This window comes from Cryptomeria japonica, chromosome 8 (assembly GCF_030272615.1).
Source record: "Cryptomeria japonica chromosome 8, Sugi_1.0, whole genome shotgun sequence".
NCBI classification, from domain to species: domain Eukaryota; kingdom Viridiplantae; phylum Streptophyta; class Pinopsida; order Cupressales; family Cupressaceae; genus Cryptomeria; species Cryptomeria japonica.
In genome coordinates this window covers 307,737,715-307,764,213 of record NC_081412.1, presented here as the reverse complement: position 1 = coordinate 307,764,213, position 26,499 = coordinate 307,737,715, and the positions used below count along the sequence as shown (strand labels likewise).

At 33.3% G+C, this 26,499-nt stretch overlaps 1 protein-coding gene across 1 annotated transcript in view; it reads left to right on the top strand.

The window, feature by feature from the left end:
- Positions 1-5,357: 5,357 nt before the first annotated feature.
- LOC131060573 (CAAX prenyl protease 1 homolog) overlaps positions 5,358-26,499 on the top strand; it is a 54,684-nt gene continuing 33,542 nt past the window's right edge. Inside the window, exons 1-4 of the mRNA XM_057993846.2 lie at positions 5,358-5,583; positions 10,356-10,503; positions 10,814-10,898; positions 11,140-11,235. Of these exons, the coding sequence (XP_057849829.2) occupies positions 5,553-5,583; positions 10,356-10,503; positions 10,814-10,898; positions 11,140-11,235 (360 nt within the window). The 5' untranslated portion in view covers positions 5,358-5,552. The remainder of the gene's footprint in view (positions 5,584-10,355; positions 10,504-10,813; positions 10,899-11,139; positions 11,236-26,499) is intronic.

Here is a 26,499-nt window from a genome sequence, read left to right as displayed (position 1 = left end):
TACAGGATGTATCTTTCCTGAAACTAGATGTTTTGATCAGTTCTTATACAGGATATATCGTTCCTGAAACCAGATGTTTTGATCAACTCTTATATAGGATGTATCTTTCCTGAAACCAGATGTTTTGATCAACTCTTATATAGGATATATTGTTCCTGAAACTATACGCTCGATCATCCATGTCTTATACAGGCGGTATCATTCCTGAAATCAGATGCTCGATCATCCACGTCTTATACAGGTGATATCATTCCTGAAACCATACGCTCGATCATCCATGTCTTATACAGGAGGTGTCATACCTGAAACCAGACTTGCTCTCATTCCAATCAATCTAATCAAACTTATCAAACCCATGCATGCCATCACTATCCACTCTGCTATCTTTCAAACAACATTCTTCTTCTTTCGAGAGATCATTCATGCCTTGTGTGCACGAACGATCTCCTGAGGGGGCATTATCATATCATATCGACATCAATTTCATATCAAAACAATTCTTCATATATGGGGCATCATCAATATCGTTCATCAAATCTGGGGCATCATATCGACTTTTCATATCAAATCAATTTTTCATATCCACAACATCATATCGATCAAATTTTGATAGCATATCCGACAAATTTTCTTTGAATCGACATGTGCACACACGTCACTTTAAAGAGGGGCAAAATGTAGACGTATAAAAATGACCATATTCCCAAATGAATATTTTATGTTCATTCATCTATTTAGTTAAATCTAATTTAATTAAATTACTTGCATTCCTCTATTTAATTAAGTAAATTATTCAATTTATTTAGTTAAATTCATAAACCCCTTTCGCATCATTTAATTGAATAAATCAATATATTTAATTAAACCCCTTTCTAGCTACTTTTAATTAAATTTACATTTAATTAATAGTCCACCCCAAATTGAATAAATCTAATTTATTTAATTTCCCAACTTGCAACCAAATTGAAATAAAACAATTTATTTTAATAAATTCTATTTTCCCTCACCCACTTGCAAAATCCTACACCTCCCACTTGCATCCTAACCCTCTTTCTAACCTCTTCTAGATTCTTCTAATCCTGATTAATAACCCAAACCCATCCATTATCCCTTTTCCCTAAATTTGAGGAGGTCACTTCTCAAATTTGGAGTAAAGTCTTCAAAAGGCATTAAGTCTTCAAAAGGCATTAAAGCCTTTATCCATTCAACAACTTGTTGAATGCCTCCAAATTTGGAAGGACTCTTACAAATTTGTCCCCAAAGTCTTCATAACCATTAATGGTTAACTCAACCTTCTTACATGGTTAAAGAATTTCCATAAACTCAACCTCCATCTAACCCAAGGGTCTCATCAATCATTTATTGCTTTGACCATGGTTATCCTTAAACCTTTGCACAAGAGTTTATCCTTTGGGTAAAAGCTTTATCCAATGGATAATCCTAACTTAACCTTAACCCTTAACCCCTAGGGTAACCATGAGGTCTTCTCAAGCATTTAATGCTTCTTACATCTCCTCTCAACCAACCTTATGTTGACAATTGTCACCATTTCATTGGTGCCAATTGCAAACATGGAATCCCAACTTTCAAACTTGGCCCTTGATTGCCTCTTTCAATCCTGACCATCCATTGCCCTATTTTTGCTATAAATAGAGCTCTCATTCCTCCATTTTCATCATCCAAGTCTTTAGCATCACACTTATACTAAAATCCATTCAAGCTTTCATATCTCATATATGCTAATCATTTAGCCTCTCTTTTAAATAGGAATTAATCTAAATATGCAAATTTAGAGTATGTTCCTTATCATTTAGTTTAAATCATAGACTAATATAGTATGCTAGGATAGTCTTGTTTACTAACCTCGTCATCTTATAGCTAGTTTATTGCATTTGTAGCATCATGCATAGCTTAGGATGCATCTCATCTTAAAATCAACAAAAGCATCCCTCGTTCTTGCATTTGTCATCCCTAAACCATTTTGCTCAGTGATCTGAGAGCAAAAACATTGGTTTGAGGGACCGTGTAAGATAGAGAACCATGGAACCATCCTTGGGAAGCTGAGCCATACTTCATGACTCCATAGCTTGCACCAAGAAGTCCTGTGGGTGTGTGAGCAAGGCTCCCTAGAGCTCCGTTTTTCACATTTTGAGTTCTATTGACCTGCTTTCCCCGCATACATTTCTAGGGAAAGCAGGTCGATAGAACTCAAAATGTGAAAAACGGAGCTCTAGGGAGCCTTGCTCACACACCCACAGGACTTCTTTACATATATTAGATCATATATTTTTATTACTATACTAAAACGACACATATTCGCCATTACGTAGCACTTATTTAATAATTAAATTAATTATATACGATTTTCAATATTTTAATTAATATATTTATTGATTTTTTCCTTTAAATTTTAAATTTAGTAAAAAAAAATTATATTAATATTATTATAATTTTTTATTTATTTAAATATTATTTAAAAACAAAAAATAAAATTCACATTATATTTAAAAAAAAATAAAAAATTAAATTTTCAAAAATGAAATGAAATTGCAGGTCTTAATGAAATCCTTTTAAAGTAATGAACTTTTAAGAAAAAGTGGATGTTTTGTGTGCTTTTTAAAGCACATACCTTATTTTAAAACTAAAATAAAAGTAAAAGCTTAGGCACGTGAGTTTAGAGAAGTTTGTAGAAATTAAATACAGTCAAGTCAAGATTAACATAAGTGTTAAAGATTATGTTTTATGCTTGCCTAGAGTCCATGTATGGGTTTGCTCGAAATAAAATTTCAGTTACACAAAAGAAAGACTTAAATTACACTCTATATATATATACCAAATTCTTGTGGGGATGTATGGATTATTTCAAGGAGAGTACAACATTAGAGAGATAGAGAATTGAATTGATGTAAAACTAGAGATAAGTAGTGAGGGTTCTATTTTATTTGGAGTAATAAAATAACACTTTCACAAAAGTTGAAACATGACATATTTCATGTATTTACTTGTCATTTGCATGTCAAATTGTTTCAAAAATGGATTTTTGTTTACAGATATTTTGATGTCATCGACATACATAACCTTCTCATTCCTTAGTCTTGTTTTTAATATTCTTCTCAAACTCACATCAAGTAAGAAAATTTATTTGAATCATAAATAACAATTCTTTGTGCCCTTAGCTTTGGGTCTTATATAACATTATGCTCTTATTTCTAAACACCAATCTTTTATTTTTATTTATCTTTAAATAATATTATTCTACATATATTTATTATTCTTAATTCTCACTTACTAAATTGCTTTGTATATGATCATATACATTTATTTAATTAAACTAAATTAAATTCAAATAAAATTCTATATAAATAAATATATTAGTAATATAAAAATGGAAATTAATGTAAAAAAAACTTAACTATACAAATTTAATTATATATGTATATGGCTTTTATTAAAACAATTATCTTTTTGTTCTTATACCTTTTTAAAATGAAGGAAGAAGTTTTATTTTGAAGTCTAAACAAAAATGATTAAATATTTAATATAATATTAATTAATTTATTTTTCAAAATTTTATATAATATTAATTTATTTAAAGTTTTATAAAATGGTGAATAATTTTAATTAACTATTTGAAAATTGAAATATAAGAATAATAATTAATATAATAAAATTATATTAAATCTATTTTTAATTTACTATTTTTTATAAACTTTTAATCTATTTAAAATATTTTGTAAAATGGTAAATAATTTGAATTCAAATGTTTAGAAAGTGTAATGTAAAAATAATAACAAATAATTAATATAATAACTGTGAATGTTAATTTTGAATATTCAATATACTTTTTTACTCTGAAAATATTATTAAAAGTTAAATCAGTTTCAAAATTTTAATTTGTATATTATATTATTTTTAATTAAAATTTAATTTTTTAAGATTAATATTAAAATAATTTAAAAAAATATAAAAATAAAAATACATTTATAAAAATATCAAATTATTAATTTTGCAATCTAATAAAAAATAAAATAAATTTCTCTCTTTAACATATTAATAGTGATTTTATTGTTTTTCAAATCGACATATAAATATATTTAAAAATGCAGCTAATAGTTTTAGTTGCTTTTAATATAAAAAACATATTAATAATGAATTTATATTTTTTCAAATCAACATATAAATATATTTAAAAATACAACTACATCTATTAAAGAGGTAATTTTTTATATTAACAAATAAAAATAAATAAAAAATATAATTGATTCAAATGTGATTTAAAGACAAAGAAATTATAGTTTAAGACCAAGGTTCAAATATTTAAAACAAATTTAAAAATATAACTACATTAATAAATAAAGTTAAATTTTTTGAATTAACCAATCAAAATAGTTAAATAAATTGAAAATACAATTGACTTAGAGTTTGGTTTTGAGTTCAAGAAGTTTCAATATAAGACTGAAATATTTAAAACAAATTTGAAAATATAATTACATTTGTAGAAAAATGTCCAAATTTTTAAATTAACAAATAAAAATAGTTTAAAAAAAATTCAAAAGTACAATTGATTCGGAGTTCAGTTGTGAGCTGAAGGTGAAGAGAAAGAGAAGCCGAAGAAGTTCCATAAGACTCTCCTCCTTATTGAATAACCAAACAAAAACAATTTTTTTTTTTGAAAATTTTAAATCAACAAATAAAAATAGTTAAACAAACCTAAAATATAATTGATTCAAAGTTTGGTTGTGAGCAGAAGCCAAAACAAAAACCCAAACAGAAGCCGAAACAAAAGCCCAAACAGAAGCCGAAACAAAAGCCGAAGAAGTTTCAGTCTAAGACTCCTACTCCCATATTGAATAACCAAACCAAAATTTTCTTTTATTTGTATAACATCTAAATCTAAAAAATAATTTACCTAAAATACAATTGATTCAAAGTTTGGTTGTGAGCAGAAACAGAAACCGAAACAAAAGCCGAAGAAGTTTCAGTCTAAGACTCCTACTCCCATATTGAATAACCAAACCAAAATTTTCTTTTATTTGTATAACATCTAAATCTAAAAAACAATTTATCTAAAATACAATTGATTCAAAGTTTGGTTGTGAGACCAAACAGAAACCGAAACAAAAGACGAAGAAGTTTCAGTCTAAGACTCCTACTCCCATATTGAATAACCAAACCAAAATTCTCTTATAAATGTATAACATCTAAATCTAAAAAACAATTTACCTTCAATGTTTTTACTAAACATAGGTAGTTAATAATAGAATGAATTCAATGGTGCTGGTGGTGCTAGTGCTAGTGCTTGTGCTTTTACCTACACAAATGTTGAAAGGAGAAAGAGGTAAGAATAATTTTGACCAAAAAATATAAAACCGCGGACCAAAATCTTAAAATCTAAACCGAGTGTACCGGCTGGAGCTATATATAATCTTTCATAGGAGAAGAAGTACTCGTCGTTTTTGTATCTTGCTCTGCACGCCAGGCCAGTGTTACATGCATTTTGTTATCTTTCATCTCTCTCGGGCAGGTTAAGCTCTTCAGTACCAGCTTCAAACATGGCCTTTCAATACTTGGAAGCAGTTGTTGGTCAGATTTTCTCTTACTTTTTATTACCCCCTTTGTTAATATTTTGCAAGATTTTAGCCCTTCTTCTCATCTCTTAAGCTTCCTCAGTTTTTAGCTTCGGTTGCATTAGATTGTCCGCCTTTATCATATTAAAAGAAAAATTCTCAAATTATTATTTCATCAAGTACATATTTTGTAGTTCATAGTTTGATTAAATTTGAATTTTTTTGAAAATCTTGGAAGTCTTTGTGTCGGTGGTTCGAATCATTGGACGCAAATTATAGAGTATTAACATTTGCGTTTGACGGGAAATCAGGTTAAATGGTTTTTAGGGTTTTATTAAACTGAAAGGCAAATCCACACTGCGGAGTATTGCGGGGGTTATTTTTCAAGCTTACTAGTTTCTTTTAACTTAATTTTCATAAATATTGAAAATTTGACTAGGCTTTTGCTGTTAATTAGCTTACTCATAAAGAATGTAATTGAATTCATATATTTTTAGCCAAATTTATTCGATTCTGGACCTGGTCATATGTCCTGGGTGATGTTATTTTGTGAAAGGTGGTGAGTTATATTCCTTGTGAGTTTGACCTGAATGCTAATATAATCCCAATGATTGTGTCGGGGAAAACAGAATTGTCTTCTACATGAAATTTGTTATATTTACAGTTATTATGTTATACCATTGGGTACAAAGTGTTTGTTTGAGGACTAGCACTTAGGACGTCCATGCAAGAGGTGTAAAGTTGATTGTAAAAGCGCATGGCGAGCATTATAATAATAAATCAAGAGGAGTTCTTTTACAAACATGTAAGAAAATGAATGTACTATTTAAACTACTATTTAAGCTTGCTCCTTATTTCAATCAAATGAATTAAATTGTTTAAAAACCAATCAAACGAACTAATACAGAGGCACTTCTAAGACAAAACATCAGTGTGAAACATAAATTGTTACTGCTATTAGCCTATTATCATTGGCCCTCCTCAATTGTTCTGATATTCTCAGGTAGTCTGCAATGATGTGCTGAAGTGATAAATGAAGATTGTTTGTTGGAAAAAAAGAAGTAGAGAAGACATTTTTTTAACAGGGTTTTGATTAGGCATAAGATAAGGTGCAAAAGTGGCAAAGATTCAGTTGAGATTGGATTAAATGTTCCAATTTTATAATTTATAACATTTCTTCTCAAAAGATGGGTTCAGAAAGCATCTAATAAAAAAAGAGGGTTTTGAAGTAAAAAACACTTTGATTTGCTTCTCTATTGATACTTGAGCTTAATGCTAAAAAAATTGGAGTTTGTTCTTAGTATTTGAATATATTATATAAAATCACTATTTTAAAGAAGAGGTCAGTTTGGAAATGGTCTTTGGAAATTATATTTGTCCACTTTACAAATTCTAATATTTTTCCAGATTGATATGACGTGGGATGATGATAGTGTTGGATTTAACTGCCTTTAGATTTCATTAGTCTACATGTATTAGGCAATGCAATTCATATATAGTCTTTCTGCAAGGTGTAACCTTGGAGAGTCTAAGAGATGCTTTTGTTGTTTAATAATTAAATAATTGTTTGAATAGATTGCTTTGGATCGGTTCCATGGGGTGGGAGACATTACCCTTTTATTGGTGCTTGTTATCCCATGAAGTATTTAGAATAGGATTACGTGAATAATTATAATCTCGAGCTTAAAATTTGGAGTGTCATATTCTAGTCGGTGACTCTAAGCAGCCTTTTGGAAGGGGTAGCTGAATGTTTTCTCCACCCACTGAATTTTTAGGGAATTTCTTTTCCACTTGCACTTGCTGTGTAGTGTATTATTTCAAAATCTACAGCAACTTGTAGTTTTTGATGTGAATTGCTAGAAAACCGATGCATAAAGCTGAAAATGTTATCTTGTACGGTACTTCTTTACTGCTAATTATTTCAAGTTTTTATCAACAGGACTTTAACTTAGAAATTTGTAGTAGTTCCCATTCCATGGAACCGTCTTGTTAGGTTTTTGAAAAGACAATGCCTAATTGTTAAATGTTGATTATCTAGTTGCAACATTTTTGAAGTCTCAAGTGAAGGGTCATTTATTTAATCAGCATTAAGTCATCAGATGCTAAACTACATTCTTCTTTGACCTACTTGCCTTTAAATGCATAGTATGTTTGAAGCTATGTTCCATAGTGTTTTTAGCATGGGAGGAATGGGCCTTTGTTATGGCAAATTTTTTCGCTTGGATTTTGGGGACGATAGGATATGAAACACGTGACATTAAATTATATTTGTATATGTATATTTATTTATACATAAAAAATAAATAATACAACGAAAATATACAAGTTTAATAGCTCTTCATTTGCAACATTCTACACTATTAAACATTCTAACTAAGTGAATTGCTAATTGAATTCAAAATTAAATGCAAACATAAAATACCAAAATATAGAATTCCTGATTTTTTTGACTGGTAAATGAGGGTTTTTATTGGGGAGCCTTTTCCGTAAAACAAAATGTGTCCTTATGGGTAAGAATCCTAGACATATGCTCCAACTCCAAGTGATGCATACAAAACAAATGGCATACTGTCAAAATAGCAAATAATGCTAAGTGCCTGTAGACTAGGAGGGATCAAGAGTATCAAGCCATCTTGGAGGCAAGTGGGCCCTAGCACCAACATGCACAATTGGATCCCAACCCAAGTTCAGGTCAGGGCAATTAGCATGACCAGACAGTCTACATTCCCAATTACAGCTACACTATCTTGACTCTTATCCACTTCTAACACCATGCTGACTCTGATTCCAGATCCATATATAAAAGGAGTACAAACTTGAACAATTGAAAGTTGTTCAGTGTTCAGCTCTGTCAAAAGCTCCATCTGCATTTTATTCTATTCCACAATATCACTGCAAGCCCCCAGAAATAAATTGACCTTCGTTAGCCCTCCCAATAATTCAGTGTATTCCAACTCTGCCAACATGCCTGTAGAATTTTATGGATATTTGTGTTGTCCTTTCTCATGCCATGAGGTTGAGTAAGCATGGGAGCCTTGGGTAGTTTTGATCCAGTTACATTTGGAAGCCTAGGAGGGCTATCTCCTATAGGGAGTTGGTGAAAAACAATGAGCTGTTTAATTGGAGAATGCTGTCTCTATTCGCAATACCTCCCACTAGTGTCATATTGGAGGAAGGTTGGCTAATGGGTGTGTAAAGTTTTGAATGATGTTCAAACTAGCTCAATGCACAATCATTGAGGGTTGGAGTTTCTTCCCTAGGCAATCCGCCTTATGCAGACAAAAACAGGGTGGAGGCAGTGGCCATCGCCATATGCCTCCCTCTTATGTTGTGAGAGACCTTCAATAGATCTTATGGGGCCATCACATTATGACGTAAGCACTTGCTTGTGTAATTAATCTTTGGTAGTTCAATTATGTTTTGCTTTTCTTTCTTTTTTATCTGTTTTCTTTTATTCTTTTGTTTTTTTCCTTCTTTTAAATCTCCTTTTTTACCTCCTAGCAAGGTGGAGAGGCAGCTTGCAAAGTGACTATATCTGTGGTCACCAAGTGACTTAAGACAAATAAATTGAACTCTGAATTTGAGATGAGAGAAAAGTATTCATTTTGGGATGCCCCTGCATTAGCCAACAAATGAGTTGGCCTATTTGCCTCCCTGTAATATTGAGTAAGGCTTCCAGCACAGAGTTTGGCCTTTATATGAGATATGATTATCATTCAACTTTGAGGACCAAGAGGTTGGCTGGAGGGACAGCTTTAGGCTTTCCACCAGGGCCGAGGCCTTGCTTCATTTTTTTATTTCCAAGGGAATGACTGTTGTAGCTATTATTATCATCTTACCACTGATTTCTTATTTTCTCAGGGTTGTTGGAGACCACTATTGTTGTATTATATGCAATCATACAAATAATTGTGATGAGTGTAAGTCCTAATACGAAAATATGGCAATTGTGTATGAGCCATGAGGTCTTGAGGGAGTGAAACACGTCCCCAAGTCCTTGAAACTCAAGGGTCTCCAAAATGGGGCTTTGATGGTATGGGGCACATCCCTAGGATACACTAGTTTGAAATCATCAAATTTATTCAAAAGGATAACCAATAATGAGAATAAAAATGAAAAATATGGCATAAACTGTATGTTGGAAATTCACATGCGTTAGCGAAGTATCTTTGTCAAAGCCTGTGAACAATTCATTTTTATCTTGTTGCTATTGTTAGTGGAATATATAGATAAAGTGCATGATGCCTAATGCTGCTTCACAAAGCTGCAATATGGAATGTTTTTGTACAGTCCATCCAAAACAATTTAAAACTTTGACCAAAATGCATGAAATTTAATCCATTGTTAATTTATCATACAGCATTGTAAAGTAATGGCAAGATGGATAATTGACCTTTTGTTTGTATTGGTGTAAACAGTTTTCTTGTGAGTTATATGGCAGAGACTGATATTGAAATGCAAATGATAGGGGAAATCACTTATTAGTATTCACATATAGAGTGCAGCAAGCCCCTTCATTGTAATTGTTATGCTAGGTGGCATTTGAATTACAGCTGGTAAAGCATTATCAAGTTTACTTGATTGTGTTTTACCAAGTTTGATTATCTTCTGTGCTTTATTGGAAGTGGTGGTATGCCCAATCCTATGTCCTTTGTCAATGAACTGTATAAAATCAATGGATTTTTGTTTACAGAGTCTTGAAATTACTATATCAAAAAAATGTTAATGTGACATAAGACATTTTTTTTCTTTTTTTCTTGCATAATTATAGCTGATAACTTGTGGCAGGTTTCATGATCTTCATGTACTTTGTCGAGACATACCTTGATTTGAGGCAACATGCAGCTCTTAAGCTTCCGCAGCTGCCTAAGCCTTTAGAAGGTGTGGTGAGCAAAGAGAAGTTTGAAAAGTCTAGGGCCTATAGCATCGACAAGAGGTTTGTTTCATCTCTTTTTAATGTTTCTCAAGATATTGATTTCTTGCTATCCTGTTTTTAAGATGTAGATTATTTTTAATTTTTGAAAGTGTTTCTGTGCATTAAATGAGGCTTGTAATGTACATATGGGAAATGATACTTTTGTCACATTCTATATTTCAATGGGTAGATGGTACATATTTGTACATGCAATTGTACTTAAGTCATATTTCTCTTAAGAGCTACTCTTGCAATATATTATTACTATCAGTGCCAGTATCCATAGTCTGATCAGTATCTGACAGTGTGTTTTGATTGCTTCCTGCTGCAGTCGCTTTCACTTTGTCCATGCTGCAGTGACAATCATTGCGGACTCTTTAATTTTACTTTTTAGAGTGCTACCATGGGTTTGGCAGGTATTTGTTTTGACAAATATGTGTATAGATCTCAATTTTTTATGTTTAAGGAAAAACAGATGTTTATTTATTGGAAATCATTATGGAATCTGAGCTATGTATACATTTCTTCTATTGCCAAAAATATGCTTTCAGTTGTGCACATGCTATGTATACATATCTTCAATTACTAAGTATGGGCTTTCAATTATCCACATTGGAATTGGTTTTTTACCCTCACAATACTTATTTTTGACTGCAGAAATCAGAAGTTGTAGTTTTAAAGTTAGGGTTGGATCCTCAAAATGAAATCATTCATACGTTGGGATTTTTGGCAGCTATTACTCTGTGGTCTCAGGTGTCATCTGAAACCTTTGAATTTTGCATTCATTGTTCTTATCTAGGGGTCAGCGTTGAGATTAGCATTCTCTAGTTTTGTCTCACACATAATTTTCTTCTTTGTTTATCTAGGCTTAATGATAACATTTATTACAAAATCTATAACCTTTATATCAATAATATTTTGTAGATTTGCAAGTATCACTTGAGAAGATATGTCATTGACATTGCTAGAATTTAAGCATGTAGTGAGTTTTGTGTAGGCTAAATCTTTAAGCTATAAAATATGCAATCATCAGTTTTGAGTTTTCACCTGTGTGTGGTGTCATTCCTGTTCATAATTCCAATTGGCATCAGTTTTCCTTTTGAAGCAGAACTGAAGAAATCACTTCTTTTACTACTGAATTGTGAAATGCAGTTTTTTTAAATAGGAAATAGAGTAGAATGTGTATTGGACTTTAGTTTGTTAGTCACACATCTTCTAGCTCAAGTTTTGTCACGTTGTACATTCTCATGTTGTTCTTCCTAAAATGTAAATCCTAAATGTTTTAGACATATATGGAACACATTCATTGTGTCTTTATGTGATCATATTGTTGTCAAAGGTATCTATCAATAAGGTGACATCCATGTGTACTCAGAGGTATCTATCAATAAGGTGACATCCATGTGTACTCAGAGGTAGAGCCTTCATATAAGTGTACTGCATTTGAAAGTTTATTATATATGTAGACTGCTCTGAGAATGGGTCACACCATAACATTTGGAGGCTAACCTAACATCCACCCCGATTTTTACACACCTAATAAATCAGCAGGATATATTTTTTAAGATAAGATTATATGATATTTATGACTCTATTCTGTTAAATATAAAATGAGAATTCTAATATTTATTAAAATTACAAATTTCAGCTAAGCACAGAAAATATATCCACCTTGATAATTGACTACCAACCTTGCATATAATTTAGCATTTATACTCCTCATAAATGGTTCACTTATTATGCTTAGCAATTTGATTAAAATTAATTTATAAATGAATTGAGCTCCTTTTGAAACCATTTAAATAGGTGAGCTACTATTTGAAGTGAAGGGTATTAAACATATTTAAATCAACGCTAATTAGAAAAAGCTAACCATAATTTATAGTGCAAAATTTAAGTTAGGATTCCTAATTATATTTAAATCGAACCTGTATTTTTTGAATTTGAAAAGACTAATCCTAATTTACAATGCAAATAATGAATAACTTGCATTTTTTTAATGAGTTATAGCCCTGCTATTTTTAGAACATTGTGAATAGATGGGCTACTCTTTAAGTTGAGAATATTTTAATTTAATATCTTTGTTTCTCTGAGTTTTCAAGATAGGGTATTGTGGGTATGTGTTTTTTAGGATGCATTACTTTTCCTGAATTTTTTGGGTGACAAATATACATACATATATTACAATTTTTATGTGTTTATAAATTCAAAAAATATAAGACAGTTATAATATCAAATTTAAAACTTATTTTTGTTGCTAAAGGCACATGGGATGAAGGGACCTGAAGTTGCAAAAAGTTATTGGTGAGATGCCTAGATGTTTTCTTTATATTCCATGGGTAAAACCATATTACATGAAAATTAAGTGTCAGATTTGAGCATTGAATTTCCTTTCATAGGGAAATGTCTATTTCAAAGTTACAACTCCAAGTATATTCCCACACTCTATTTGTCAAGCGAATTTCATCATTTATCCATCACACTCTTACATCTGTCATTCTCCTGTTGGATTCAATTATGTAAATACACTATTGAGTGCATAAAAAGCCAATTTTAATGCAGAAAGCCTATCTTCTTTTTCATTGTGTTTTATGGGTTTCTTTCACACATGCTTTAGGCCGTTTCCTCAAAACACAATTGGGTATCTTAAACAGCTTACATGATTTTAGATTTTTCTTGCCCTCTTTGATGGCTTTTCAGACTTGGGCTTTCTGGTTTTTCTTCTTGCACAGTTTTCAAATGGCTTTTATTTTAGAAGTGCATGGGAGCTTTTAGTTCTTATATATATTTTCATCTTGGAATTTGTTTCTGCCATGAGCCAAGGAGATATTGTTTTTGTTTTAGAGAAGAGTAACCACTCATCCTGAGTTTCCTGCTTGCTTTTCAAGTAATGGCTTTGGGTGGGAAGATTCTCATTATGCTGATTGAAGAAGTGGTTGGTATTTTCCAGCTCTGGTGGATCCTTTTCATTGGCCTAGCCCTATCCATATCTCTGCCTGGGCTGGTTGCCTTTCTAGCCTTCAGGATTTATATTGGAAGTCTCTATCGTCACTATTATTCTCCAACTGGATTTTCCTTCCTAATTTTTTTGGGATATGATTGTTCAAGGTAGATAGATATCTTGAAAAGTAGATTATGCAGTGGAATTTGAAAGCAACTTTAGCATCAATTATTTTAATTTTCAAAGTAAAAAAAAAAGAGAGCAACCTGTCAATGTTATTTTGTAAGGATTAAAATGAGGGTTTCTTTTGGGCGCTCAGTTGTCAAAATTAAGATCAAGAGAAACTATTATAAAGAACAGCAGGACAGAAATGTATAGATTTCATAGGACACCGCTCACTGCTATTTTAAAAATATACCAGTGCTTATACAAACTAAACTGGCTTTACAAGAAGATAACAAAAACAAGTAACTAAAATTTTCTTGGATTAACTTGTCAAAACTGAATTGGCAAAAACTAAATTTGATTTGTACCAATCCTGTCCATTAATTGCACAAAGAGACTTTAGTCTATAACATGAACTAGAAATTAAATTGTAGAAACAAGGACAAAACTATTACTAGAGAGATTTTAAGTGAAGCTCACCCCGATTATACAGCTCTTGTCAATTGACTTGGAAGAAGCCAGTTGGGTAAAGGGCAAGTGGGAGCATGGATTTTCTGCAACATCCCAGGAGGAGAAGAGCAACTCACAGTGGGAGCATTAGAAGCTGTGGCCTCATGATTTCTTTTTTGAGGTAAGTGGAAATGGACTCCTGGTTCAATGAATGGACATTTTTGAGAAGGGGTGTGGAGAAAATGCAGAGAGCATATCCATGCTTACTATTCCAAAATTGCAATTTCTATACACCACCTGCATACCCTGTAGAAAATTGACAACATGTTTTGAGAGTAGACCTCTTACACCTCTCTGCATAAGGCTATATCAATTTGTTGTTACACTTTTCTTGCTTCAAAATGGTCTGGACTCACTTGCTCAGGGGAGCCTTCATTCTTCAAATCTAAATATCCACGATCCCACTTGTAGGGAACCACTTCTTCTGCAGAGGAGATTCCATCCAAAAGCTAGAGATAAATAGCACCGCTCTTCACAAATGTTGCTAGTTTTAGCCAAAAGTCCTCCTGAATAATTTTATGGGCTCATCTTAAATAAGCTTGTGTTTACAATACTGTCAGTGGCAGGGCCCAAAATTGTTTTGGTCATTTTAAAGGTTCCATAGCCCCTTATATGGAATGAATTGCAGATCCCATGTTCAGAAATGACCCTGCATTGGAATCTTAGTGAAGGGGATTGTGGGCCATTTGGAGTGAATGTTGGGAAAACAGGAAATAACAATGCAGAGAGTTAATGGAAGGAAGTGGAGAAAAAAAATAATTCTACTTTAAAATTAGAGGGAAGGAGAAACAAGGTGGATGGGTTGCAAAATAAGAGAGGACAAGTGTTCTCACATGCTTTTGTGTGTAAAAGGACATTCTCCTAATCTACTCTGCTATGCATATCAACATGATAAATATATTCGATTTTTTTAAAATCAGCTCAGGGGGCTGTTAAAATCATTAATCTGAAATAATAATCAACACTGCATTTGTATAAAAGTGAAAACCTTTCTTTTTACATCCTTGAATTTTCCTTGACTTTAATTTGTGTTTTTTTGTTAAGTTTATTTATTTGGTAAGTTAATTGTGGTCTTGGGTAATACTTTTGCATTATAAAGTTTGAAAATATGCAATATATGTTGCCATAAACCAGCATGCAAGGGATAAATAACTTTGAAGAATTGAGGATTCATATTTTATTAAAATTTCCATGGCCAAATATACCTATCAACACAGATTGATTGCCACTACACCAAAAGCTTGATTTGTTAGTGAGAGCACCATCTAAGTTTAGGGTGTTGGGAAGGGTTGAGGGTACCATGCGACAATAGTTTAGCCCCCCAAGCCAAGAGGTCCGTACTAGAGATAGTCGACCACAAGGCGAGTAAGCTGACGAGAGCAAGAGTTGAACACCCCCCCCCCCCCCCCCCCAATAGAGTCGCTAGTTTTGTTAACATAGATTGATTGCAACTACACCAAAAGCTTGAATTGTTAGTGAGAGCACCATTGGAGAGGTTAGGGTGTCGAGAAGGGTTGAGGGTCCCACACGACAACAGTTTAGCCCCTCGAGTTGAGAGGTTCGTAATGGATGCAGTTGACCACGAGGTAAGTTGTCGAGGGCGGGAGTTGAACCCTCACTAGCAAAGTCGCCAGCTTTGTTAACACAGATCGATTGCCACTACATCAAAAGCTTGAATTGTGAGTGAGAGCACCATTGGAGAGTTTAGGGTGTTGGGAAGGGTTGAGGGTCCCATGGGACAACAGTTTAGCCCCTCGAGTTGAGAGGTCTATATTGGACACAATCAACCACGGGGTGAGTAAGCTGTTGAGGGTAGGAGCTGAATCCTCCTTAGCAGAGTCGCCAGTTTTGTTAACACAGACCGGGTGCTACTACACCAAAATCTCGAATTGTTAGTGAGAGCACCACTAGAGAGGTTAGGGTGTCAGGAAGGATTAAGGGTCCCACCTGACAACAATTTAGCCCCCCAAGCCGAGAGGTCCATTTTGGACATAGTCAACCACGAGGCAAGTAAGCCGTTGAGGGTGGGAGTTGAACTCTCCTCAAAAGTCACTAGTTTTGTTAACACAGATCGTCTGCCACTACACCAAAAGCTCGAACTATTAGTGAGAGCACCACTAGAGAGGTTAGGGTGTCAGGAAGGGTTGAGGGGTCCTACGTGACAACAATACCAAATGGGCTAGGAATACCACAAGCTTTTAACCAACCTATATTTTAAAACTATATATAGTAATGTCTTGGAAGATGAACATTTTAAGGATTAGCTGCCAACATTATTACATTTGTCATTAAGGTAAAGCTCCAGTCTGTAACACTCATTGGATCCACTTCAACGACATTTTTAAGGAAATTGACCCCTAGCCTCGCTTGCTTATACCTTTCTTTTTCTGAATAAAAGGGACCCATGACCTTACCATTGCACTATCTTTGAAATGCAAAAGAGCATTCTGAGAAATGAAACCATGGCTTGGGATTGCCTTAACCAAGATTTGCTCAAATTCTCCCAAAAGGCTTTTTTGATGAGGGCTTTTCCAGTAGTTTTACTTTTGACAATCTCCTCTTCCTCAAATCTAATAAAACGGCAATGAATATGGAAGCTATATGAGAGTTGACACTGTACTTGTGATCAGTTTGCTGGAAATCTTCGCTTAGCACCACAATGCTGGATTTAGTTTGAACACATTTCTTTGCCTCAAATCTGAGATTTCATCCATAAAAATGGTTTGACACTTCTTCCATTGTTGAAAATTCACTCTACCCATCCAGTAGAAATCAAGAGATCAAAGCTGCATTGTTTTCATAAGTCTGCATCTTGCTTGCATTCTTCACAAGCCATTGATTTTACTTTCTCATTATTTGCTCGTGTGGATAGATCATGATTCATAATCCATTCAACTCTCCGCTGACTACGGAGTATGATAAGTGAATGCCTTTTTAGTATTTAAAATTTGAAATGGAATCAAAGGATTCACATGCCATCATTTGCTTACTAATATTTCATTCTTCATCCTTGTCTGTAGCATAGTTGGCAAGGAAGTCACCCTCCTTGTTAATTTCTTCGTACACATGCTAGATTGAAAAAGTGAGAAAGAGTCAAGAATTGGCCAAGCCTCCTATAAAATGTTATTTAATTTTCAGTTTGGAGAGCCCGGTGGTGAATGGCATTAACAATGATCAAAGAGTTGCCCTGCACATTGCACGCACCAAAGTTTTTACATACCTGAAGGTCAAGTAGAAAGGCTTTAGCTTCCACTTCACTGTTGGTGCCATTCTTCTTTATCTTTAAATCTGCCCTGAGAAATTTCCTTTTTCATCTCTTATAATGCAACTTGCCCTAGATGGACTATGATTACCTCTTGCTGCTTTGTCGAAGTTTATTTTAAGTCGTCTTGTTGGTGGAGATGACCAAAAAGTTCTGGGATTAATATTTTAGTTAATTTCACTAGCCTCATGAACAAGGGAAGTTAAAAATATATCTAAATGCTATGTCAAAAGAAAATTGTGATTAAATTCACCTAATATAAATTTGAATTTTTAATAAAAAGCAATAAGAAGAAAATAATAGCATTTAATATATGAAACATTAACAAAATAAAATTGAATTAATAACAGGCTGGTAGATCTGGTATTTAATTATCTTAAATTAGCCATTGCAGTCTAGTTGTTTTAAGAGACAAATAATAATATTTAATATTTAAAAATTAAAACATTATCAAAGTAAAATAACAGGCTGTTGGATTTGGTATGAATTTTGAATAATTTAAAATTTCTTTTAAAATTAAAGTGTGAAGTTTTAATTATTGAAAAGATGTTTAAATTAGTCTAAATATAAAATAAATTTATTTTAAGGGTTGCAATTCACCACCTACTTCAAAGTTGCTTTGCCATGGTGTTGCCTACCTCCTACCTCACTTTTGCTAATGGTAGAACTGTCTCCTTATTAAACACACCTCAAAAACTATGCATAGGCACTCAGGAGGCACTACTGAGTTTTCTTTTTTTTTTGTTTTTTGGTAGATGATTGTTATATATGTTATTCTAGACTGAGAATTGGAGGTTCCACTGATTCTCTGAATTGAGAGATTTGTGTCACCATAGCACAAATCACGTTTGTAGAGAGCTGCCATGGATCTGACCAGACCCAACTTGTGAGTAATATAGTTTGTATTTGACCCAACAGTGTGCAGTGAAGCTTGTGTATTTGTTTTATTGAAAAAAAAAACCCTAAAAAAGCATTTTTACAAATTAAATAATTTAAAAAAATTGGTTGAGCTTTGTTCCATATGAACCATAGGGCAAATTAGAATGAATTTTATTTTGAACTTCATACATAAAATAGTTGCGAACCTTGTGAGACTGTCCGTATGTATATATTTGGCCTTTTAGGTACCCGCAGACACATATACATATAGATATAAATATTCTAAATCCCCTTCAACAAGTTATGGCTCTATGTCTAAAACATGAGTCAATTTGAGACATTTCATTAAAGCAATATATTCTTCTTCATTATTTGTACCCTGAGAATTGTGTTTGGTACTATCCATGATCAATTTATTTTTTCTTGTCTTTGATAATAATGCTCATTTGGGAAAGCTCGGGATTACCTTTTGATACATTCCCAAAATTAAGTTTCAAAAACCCTTCATAGGAGTCAACCAGCAAGCTATTTGCCTACTCATTTTAGGGGTTCTTAACCCTTTAATGGGGGACAACTTGTCTATATGTTATTCCCAATTTTGATAATCCACCCAGTGAACTTTGGAAAGGAAAAAGGATTGGACCATATTTGAAATAAAAATTTAGAAGCTAATAAAGGGTAAGAAAGATGAGGATCAAATATAGGAAAGACCAACTTCAAAAGATCAAAAGCTGCCAGAAATAGGTCTCATGATAGAAGGAAATGGAGATCAGACGAAGGAGCAAGATGATATTTGACACATAAGTTATAAAGGATAAAAGAGAAATAAAATGAAGAGGATAATGGGTGAGTGGTCTTCAAAACTAAATCTTTAGAAAAGGAGAAAGAGAGTGTTAAGAAACCACAATCCCTATAAAATAGAAAAGAAAGAGCTAAATAAACTAGGCAATAAGAGAGTAGGCAGGGAAAGAGTTGGAGCCAAAAGACTCAAAGAATCAAACCAACAAAATCTCGAGCAATAATTAATTGAGATTACATTAGCAAAAAGAGTACTATTTTATATATGGGTAAAGGGTAGGATGGGGAAGAAAAACCAATGCAGAACAAAGATATATAGAGTTACATCTAAAAATCATTAAGAAAACTTAGAAGAATGTAAAGAAGTACAGTAAGGGGCAAAATTCACCTACTTCACCTATGAAGTGTTGGGAATTTAACCCCTGATACAGCCAGCCAATAGATTGGGATATTGGAACACCTTAAGATTCTGTAATCAAATGCAGATGTGTTTGTTATACAATTCCATTAAGCAGCATTGAAGGAAGCATACGAAACAATATACAAGTCACATATACACATGAGACTTAAAATTACATGGGAAACCCTTACGAGGAAAAGCTCACCAGCAAAAGGACAGTGACAATTCTATTCATAGGAAATGATTACATCCAATACAATAAGTCTCTTGCAAAGTCTCAATCTTAGACTATAACATGCAAGCTCCGACCTCCAACTAGCACACCTTCAGAATACAACACATCAAACCAGTATACAACCTTGTTCTACTTACAAACAGATAGATATAGCTGCCAGGGCATTCTCATAAAATACTGTCTCAACTATCTAACTGCCACATTGAACACCAGCAGTCACATAACCATTTAATGACTTTATCATGATGCCAACATGCCACTTATTACTTGAAACATGAATTCTACATATGAATGGTCACTGCATATTGTTGGTGTTGGAAATAAGCCACATCCGGACCGACGATGGACTGGTCCAAGAAGGGCCAGTAGCTCAGTGGTAGAGCACTCTAGCAGCGTATGGAAGGTCCTAGGTTCGAGTCCTACCTGGTCCATGTCTCAACATGGTATTAGAGCCAGGTCCAGGCTAGGAGTCCCAAGCGCACGAGAGGTGTGGCTTAAGGGGGGGTGTTGGTGTTGGAAATATCAAATAAGCCACATCCGGACCGACGATGGACTGGTCCAAGAAGGGCCAGTAGCTCAGTGGTAGAGCACTCTAGTAGCGTATGGAAGGTCCTAGGATCGAGTCCTACCTGGTCCATGTCTCAACACATATGATAAACCATTTCTGCTCACAGTTTGTCAAAGGCTGTTGACCGGCTTCACTTGAATTGTGCACCTCTTTCTGCACTATAACCAAACATTACCCGTGACTTGCCGTAGCATAAACAAATCTCTGATTGCTTTTAGTTGCTTTCACTACCTTTGAGCGTTCCCTAGAGGCTAGAACATCACCATGCTCTTAGCTATCATTGCATGTACTCCAATAGCACCACTAGTGCACCTGCACTGTCATCACTTCAGTGACATAGAGAATTATGTGGTCGTGAGTTCTCCTCACATGACTTGTGGTTTGGAACATAATAACACTAGAGTTAGACAAGTCTACATGCGAAACTGCAACATCTGAAACTCACCTCAACTTACAATAGCTCACAACAACTAACTCTGTAGCTGTTCATGATCGTATGAACAAACACTTCAAGTTAGTACATGTTTGCGAACTTCTCTTACTAGAAAACATCCCTGATAAAAGTTATCTACTCAGATGGCTAATAGAGGAGAGACTAGATGTCATGTTTCTTTAGGAAATTATTATTGATGTGGAAGAATTGATTAGATTTAAAAACATGGTATGTGATGAGAAAGAATTGATTAGGATTAAGAACATAATATGTGATGTAGAAGAATTGATTAGTGTTCAAAACTTAGTATAGAGAGTGAGATGGTAGATCTTGCAGAAGAAGGAACAATACAAGAGTTGGTCATGCTAAGGATTCCTAAGAAGTTTAATATTCCAAAATTTTGGTAAACAATTCCAAAATATTATGTTCAATATTTCAAATAAAATGGACTGATGGAAGACAAAAAAAGCATTGTATTATTTGAATGCGAATCTAAATCATAGGGAAGAGAAATGGGAAACAATCCTATAGGTTTAATTATGACGAGTTTAATTCTATTGCAATGATTTGAGTCTTTAGGATGTGGAATCCAAAGAAGGGAAGTTTACTGGGAACAAAAGAGGGGACCATTCATTCTATAGCAAAATAATTGTATAGATTCCTTACAAATTTGGAGTGGATGGTATTAGGAAACAAGACGGGATCAAATATTCTCATGAAATCATGATTAAATTATTGTTTGGTATCTCTACGTCTTTAATGGAGTGAAACTAGCAACTGTCTCTTTTAAGTTTGAGATGATGTGGATGCAAGACCTATAATTTGAAGATAAGTAAAAGATTGATAGATTAGGTGTGAGGGGATCAGGATTGTATAAATTGAGACAGAAGCAGAAGTCTGTCAAGAAGGAAATGGAATGGAACAGAATAGCTTCCCCAATCTGTTTAAAATGAAGACCTGAATAAAGAATTTGGAGTAGTTTAGAAAGATACAAGGGTAGAAGGGATGAATAAAACAGTGCAACAAAAAGAGGAAAAAAGATGGAGGAGTTATAGAGGATATTGGAAATGGAAGAAACTTTTTAAAAATAGAAGCCAAGAGTAAAATGGTTGAAGGAGAGAGGTAGGGACATAAAATTCTTCCATCTATCGACAATAAAATAGAAATAGCAAGCAAAATATTACAAATTAGATCATTATAGAAGATATATAGGAAATTAGAAAAGAAGTTGATAGATATTTTAGAATAGGTGAAGAGATAGATAAAAGTGAAACCCATTACATTAGAAAAAGGAAATAAGAAAACCAGTGGCAGATCTAGGTGCAGAAAAAACCCCAGGTTCAGATGGATGTCTTTATATTTAATTAAAATTATAAAACTTTGGTGAAACCGGTGGCATATAGATAGGGAAATTTGAAAGCTTGAATGCAGGCAAAATTTGGTAGCACAATATTTGTTTCGGAGTCGGGGACTCTGCAAAACTAATTTTATATATTGTATAATATTACTGAAGCATAAGAATGAATTTGGAGAACATATAGCTATGAAAAGTGTTTAAAATTTCTTCAAGTTCACATAAGGCGGACAAATTTGAAAAGAAGAATTCTAAAAAAAAATTGAAAAATAATTTAACTAGTTAGCTAGTTTTTGGTAGACTTGTGAATACTTGGTTACATCTGGCTTGTGAGTAAATGCAAATTAGTAATGAGTTTTAGAACCATGGAAAATATTATTACAGAAGACCATAAACCAAGAACAACTGACTAGGAAAATACATAGTAGATAGGAATCAGGATCATATTTTCTCTCCAAACTATTCATTTAGTCCATAAATGCAGGAAGGTAAATGATGAATCTAGTATGAACAAAGTTCATGAATTGGTAAGTTGGGACTTTTGATCATACTATTAAAGAAGTTTGGCTTTGCACAGGATTGGGTTACATGGTTTGAAAATTTTATAAGTATTACCACATTTTCTGTTTTTGTTAATAATTTGCCACTTAGATGTTTCATACATCAATGCATCATAACTTACAAGCATTATTTACAAATTGAATATGGGATATTCGATCCTCTAAGGAAGGCATGTTCAGGCCATTTGGTTTTTCTTTTTTTGTTTCCTCATTTTATCTTCCTCCACTCAGATGGTAGGGTCTGTTTGCTCAAGGAGTTGAAACTTCTTCTCAGATATCAATATGGGATATTGGATCCTTGAAGGAAGATATATTCAGGCCAGTGTCTTTTTCTGTTTTTTGATTCTCCGTTTCATATTGTCACACAAAGATAGTAGGGGCTCTAATTGCTCAAGAAATAGAAACTTCTTAGATATTTATGAAGCTTTTGAATGTCAGAAAATGTATGAAGCAAACCATAACAAAGCATTTGTAAAATATGAACCTTAAAACTATCTAAGATTGCCTATGATGAGGTGAAGCATGAAAGAATGCTGGAAGGGTGTGGTATACTGGATTTGGCCCTTTGTGCAATAATGTCATTATGCAAAGGAACATGACTTACTTTTACAAGAGAGATTTTATTAATTAAATCTTGCCTACAATTAGTTACAATATATGTGATCTCTCATTTTATAGGTTTTTGGTTGCATAATAAATCATCATTTCAAAATAGCTAAATTATTATCCATGTCATGAAAACATTGGAGAATGAACATTGACCATTGAAATTGGATATTGAGTTTGTCAACTATGAATGCAAAAATACAAATATGTATATTTTGTTTTTTCTACTTTCAACAATCATGATCAAATTTAGACTCTACAACAGCTATCAACAATAGGAGATTCATATAACAATGAAATAAGCGGATCAAAATTTAAAAAACATATTTCAGTGTTTCAGCTATGACAAGTAACTGAATGTTTTAATTTGAATTATGGAGCAGTGGCAAGTTCAATAATTAAACTTGTAACCAGATGCACATCCTGAGAATGTTTTAAATTGATTTAGGTGGCATCCCATCATGTCATTGGAAACTCCTTGTATTAAAGCATTTTATGGTCCATGAGATATGAGGTACTATGTAGAACTAACTTTTCTGTGCTTCTAGAAGTAAGCTTGTTCGTCTTGATAAAGTGGATGAAGCTACTAGCCAACCAATTCCTCTTAGCATTAGAGGAAATAGAAACTAGTGAAAAAAAGCAAATGAATGTGCATAACCTAATTGCACTTAAATGTAGCGACTGCCATCTTCTAGGGTCGTCTTGTGCTTTAATGACTCTAGCCACATTCTGAAGCCTTTGAGGCTAACAAATGTGGTTCTTTGTTGAAAGTTTTGCAGCCTCATCTTTGGTGTAAATTTTCTAGAGGCCTTCACTTCACCAGGTCATCATCAAATATGAGTTACTCTCCTAGAATTTTTGAGACTCCACATATCACTTAGTATCAACTGCATATGTGGCCATGTGTGTTGAGTGTTTATGTTCTCCCACTTCCACTGGACAAGAGCTAGTATGCTTGTCATAGATTGGAAAGCTAGAGTCTCTCTTACAAATTTTGGCCACATTTGTTTAAGTATACAATTAGCTGTCTCATATATCTCTTAGATCAGGAGAGTTAAATGTACTTAATATTTGCCCAAAAACATCTCTTGCCTTGTTCTGTTTTGGGCACCCCCAGCTAAGTTTACTCCTGAATAAAAATTATGATCTGAAAAGGCGACTGCAATGAAAGCATCCCCTCCAGTAATATCAAATAGATGCAAGTCCTGACTTGACAGATTTGAGGATTTCCTTTCCTCAAGTTTTAAATTGAATTGATGCCACCGTGCTAGTACAAATAAAATTTGACCCTCTTTACTGTTACATGTTTGCATCAATCAATTTTTCCAGTGTTTTTGAATGCATTTTTCATTAAATGTGTATGAGGATATTTTATAGCAATTTTCTTGTTTCCCTGTGCATACAAGCTCCATTTGTATCCATCTGCACAATGATGGTGTGGAAAATCTTCTCCATTGTATCTTTCAAAATTTGAAACTAAAAATCAGCATTTCTGTGCTTTCCAAAACAGTAAAATTCTTTAAGGAAATATGGGTTTACCTCACATGTGACAATAATAATTGATGTGTGGGCAATGTCTAACATCTGTCCATCCTGATCCGTCTACAATAATAGAGTGGCCTGTTTTCACCCATGCGTCCTACTTGTTGAACTCAGAGATTTTATGCAGATTGGACTTGTTTGAGGAGACATCAGGGCTATCTTAGATATGCTCTTTTATAGCTAGAAGATTTTAAAACTGCACGTCAACGATCCATCTCTCATATTGCAGACATCTTTCAGCTGAAATGCTATGTCAAAGGAAACTCAATTATGCCAAAATCACATGGGACCAGTGCCTGGTCCATTCTTTATTACATTGCCGCTTGAGTGGAGCGTAGGGAAGCCAGAACGGAACCTTCACGAATTGTGCAAAATTCTTCTGCTCATATCAGTTAACCAAAATCCCATTGCAATTTAAATGATTTCTTTGATTTTGTCTGCTACAAAGCATCTTTATTGGGTCAACATGTGTTGTACACTTGAGCTTGGCAATAAAGGAGTGATCAGAAATAATGAAAGATAGAATGAAAAGCAATGAAACCTGGTATGGTCATATTCTGTTAACAAATGTTGCATATGTATAATCCCTGTGGATGTTACAAATAATAATGGTTTTTGATGATCTAGAGGATCATTTATGAGAAATTCCATGTCGACTAAATGTACCATTGTTGAGAATCCCAATGATGATGCATGACATGAAGTGGCATTGACAACTCATAAGGACAGTCAGTTCTCTAATTTTCATCATGACTATTTATTTTAGAACATTTAATCCTCAAAATTCGAATTCACATTTATTTTATCCTTACATAACAAATACTAATATATGATATATTCTATGCTTGTTATACGATCTATAATATTTATGTAATCCTTCCATATTTTATTATGCATTTTTTAATTTTAGTTTACATCCTTTTTATCTATAAATATTACGTGAATGATAGAACAGAATAAAGTGAAGTCTAAGTGCCTTCCTGTGTGGAATGCACATTGTATTATGCTCTTGTCTATAACATAGACATGGAAATGAAGTGGGCTGTAACTAGTGTTTTAGGCTTGTAGTATCGTAAATAGCCCAGTGCATGGTAACAAGAGTACAAATGAAAGGTCAAATTGAATTGTATAATTCTAAGTTCTCTGTTTTTTAATTTCCTTGTTCTTGCTGGATCAGAATTGTATATTACAGCGTTAATTAAAGAGGGCTCACATAGTTGTTATACTATATGCCAACTTAACATTTATTGTTAGCAACTTTTTTATTTCTTCTTTTCCTTGTTCGGGGCAAGATTAATAGAATAAAATTCACATGATTGAGGTTATAATACATATCAACTTTGTAGTTTTTGGTTAGCATCTAAGTTTAGGACTTGAAACATGTAATCTGTGTCTTGATTCCCAATCTACAATGCCAATGGTCAAAGAGATATCAACTATCTGTTATATGGACAAGAATGGATGATACCTTCTATTTGCCATTGAAAGTGACAAAATTACAATAGTCTGCTAATGTTGGTATTTAGTATTTACATTGAATCTTGTCTAAGGATTGATGCCCCTTGATTACTCACAAAATACCATAATTTTGGTTTTGTTAGTGGGACACTGGTTTGCAGGTGAATGTGATGAGATAGTGTGGATACCTTTTTAGGGATGTTCATTAGAATGTTTTTAATAGAACTTTGATAAGCATTTTCAGTATGACAGCACTTTTTATTAAGTATATAAATATACAGGTATTATATGGTCAATGAAACATAT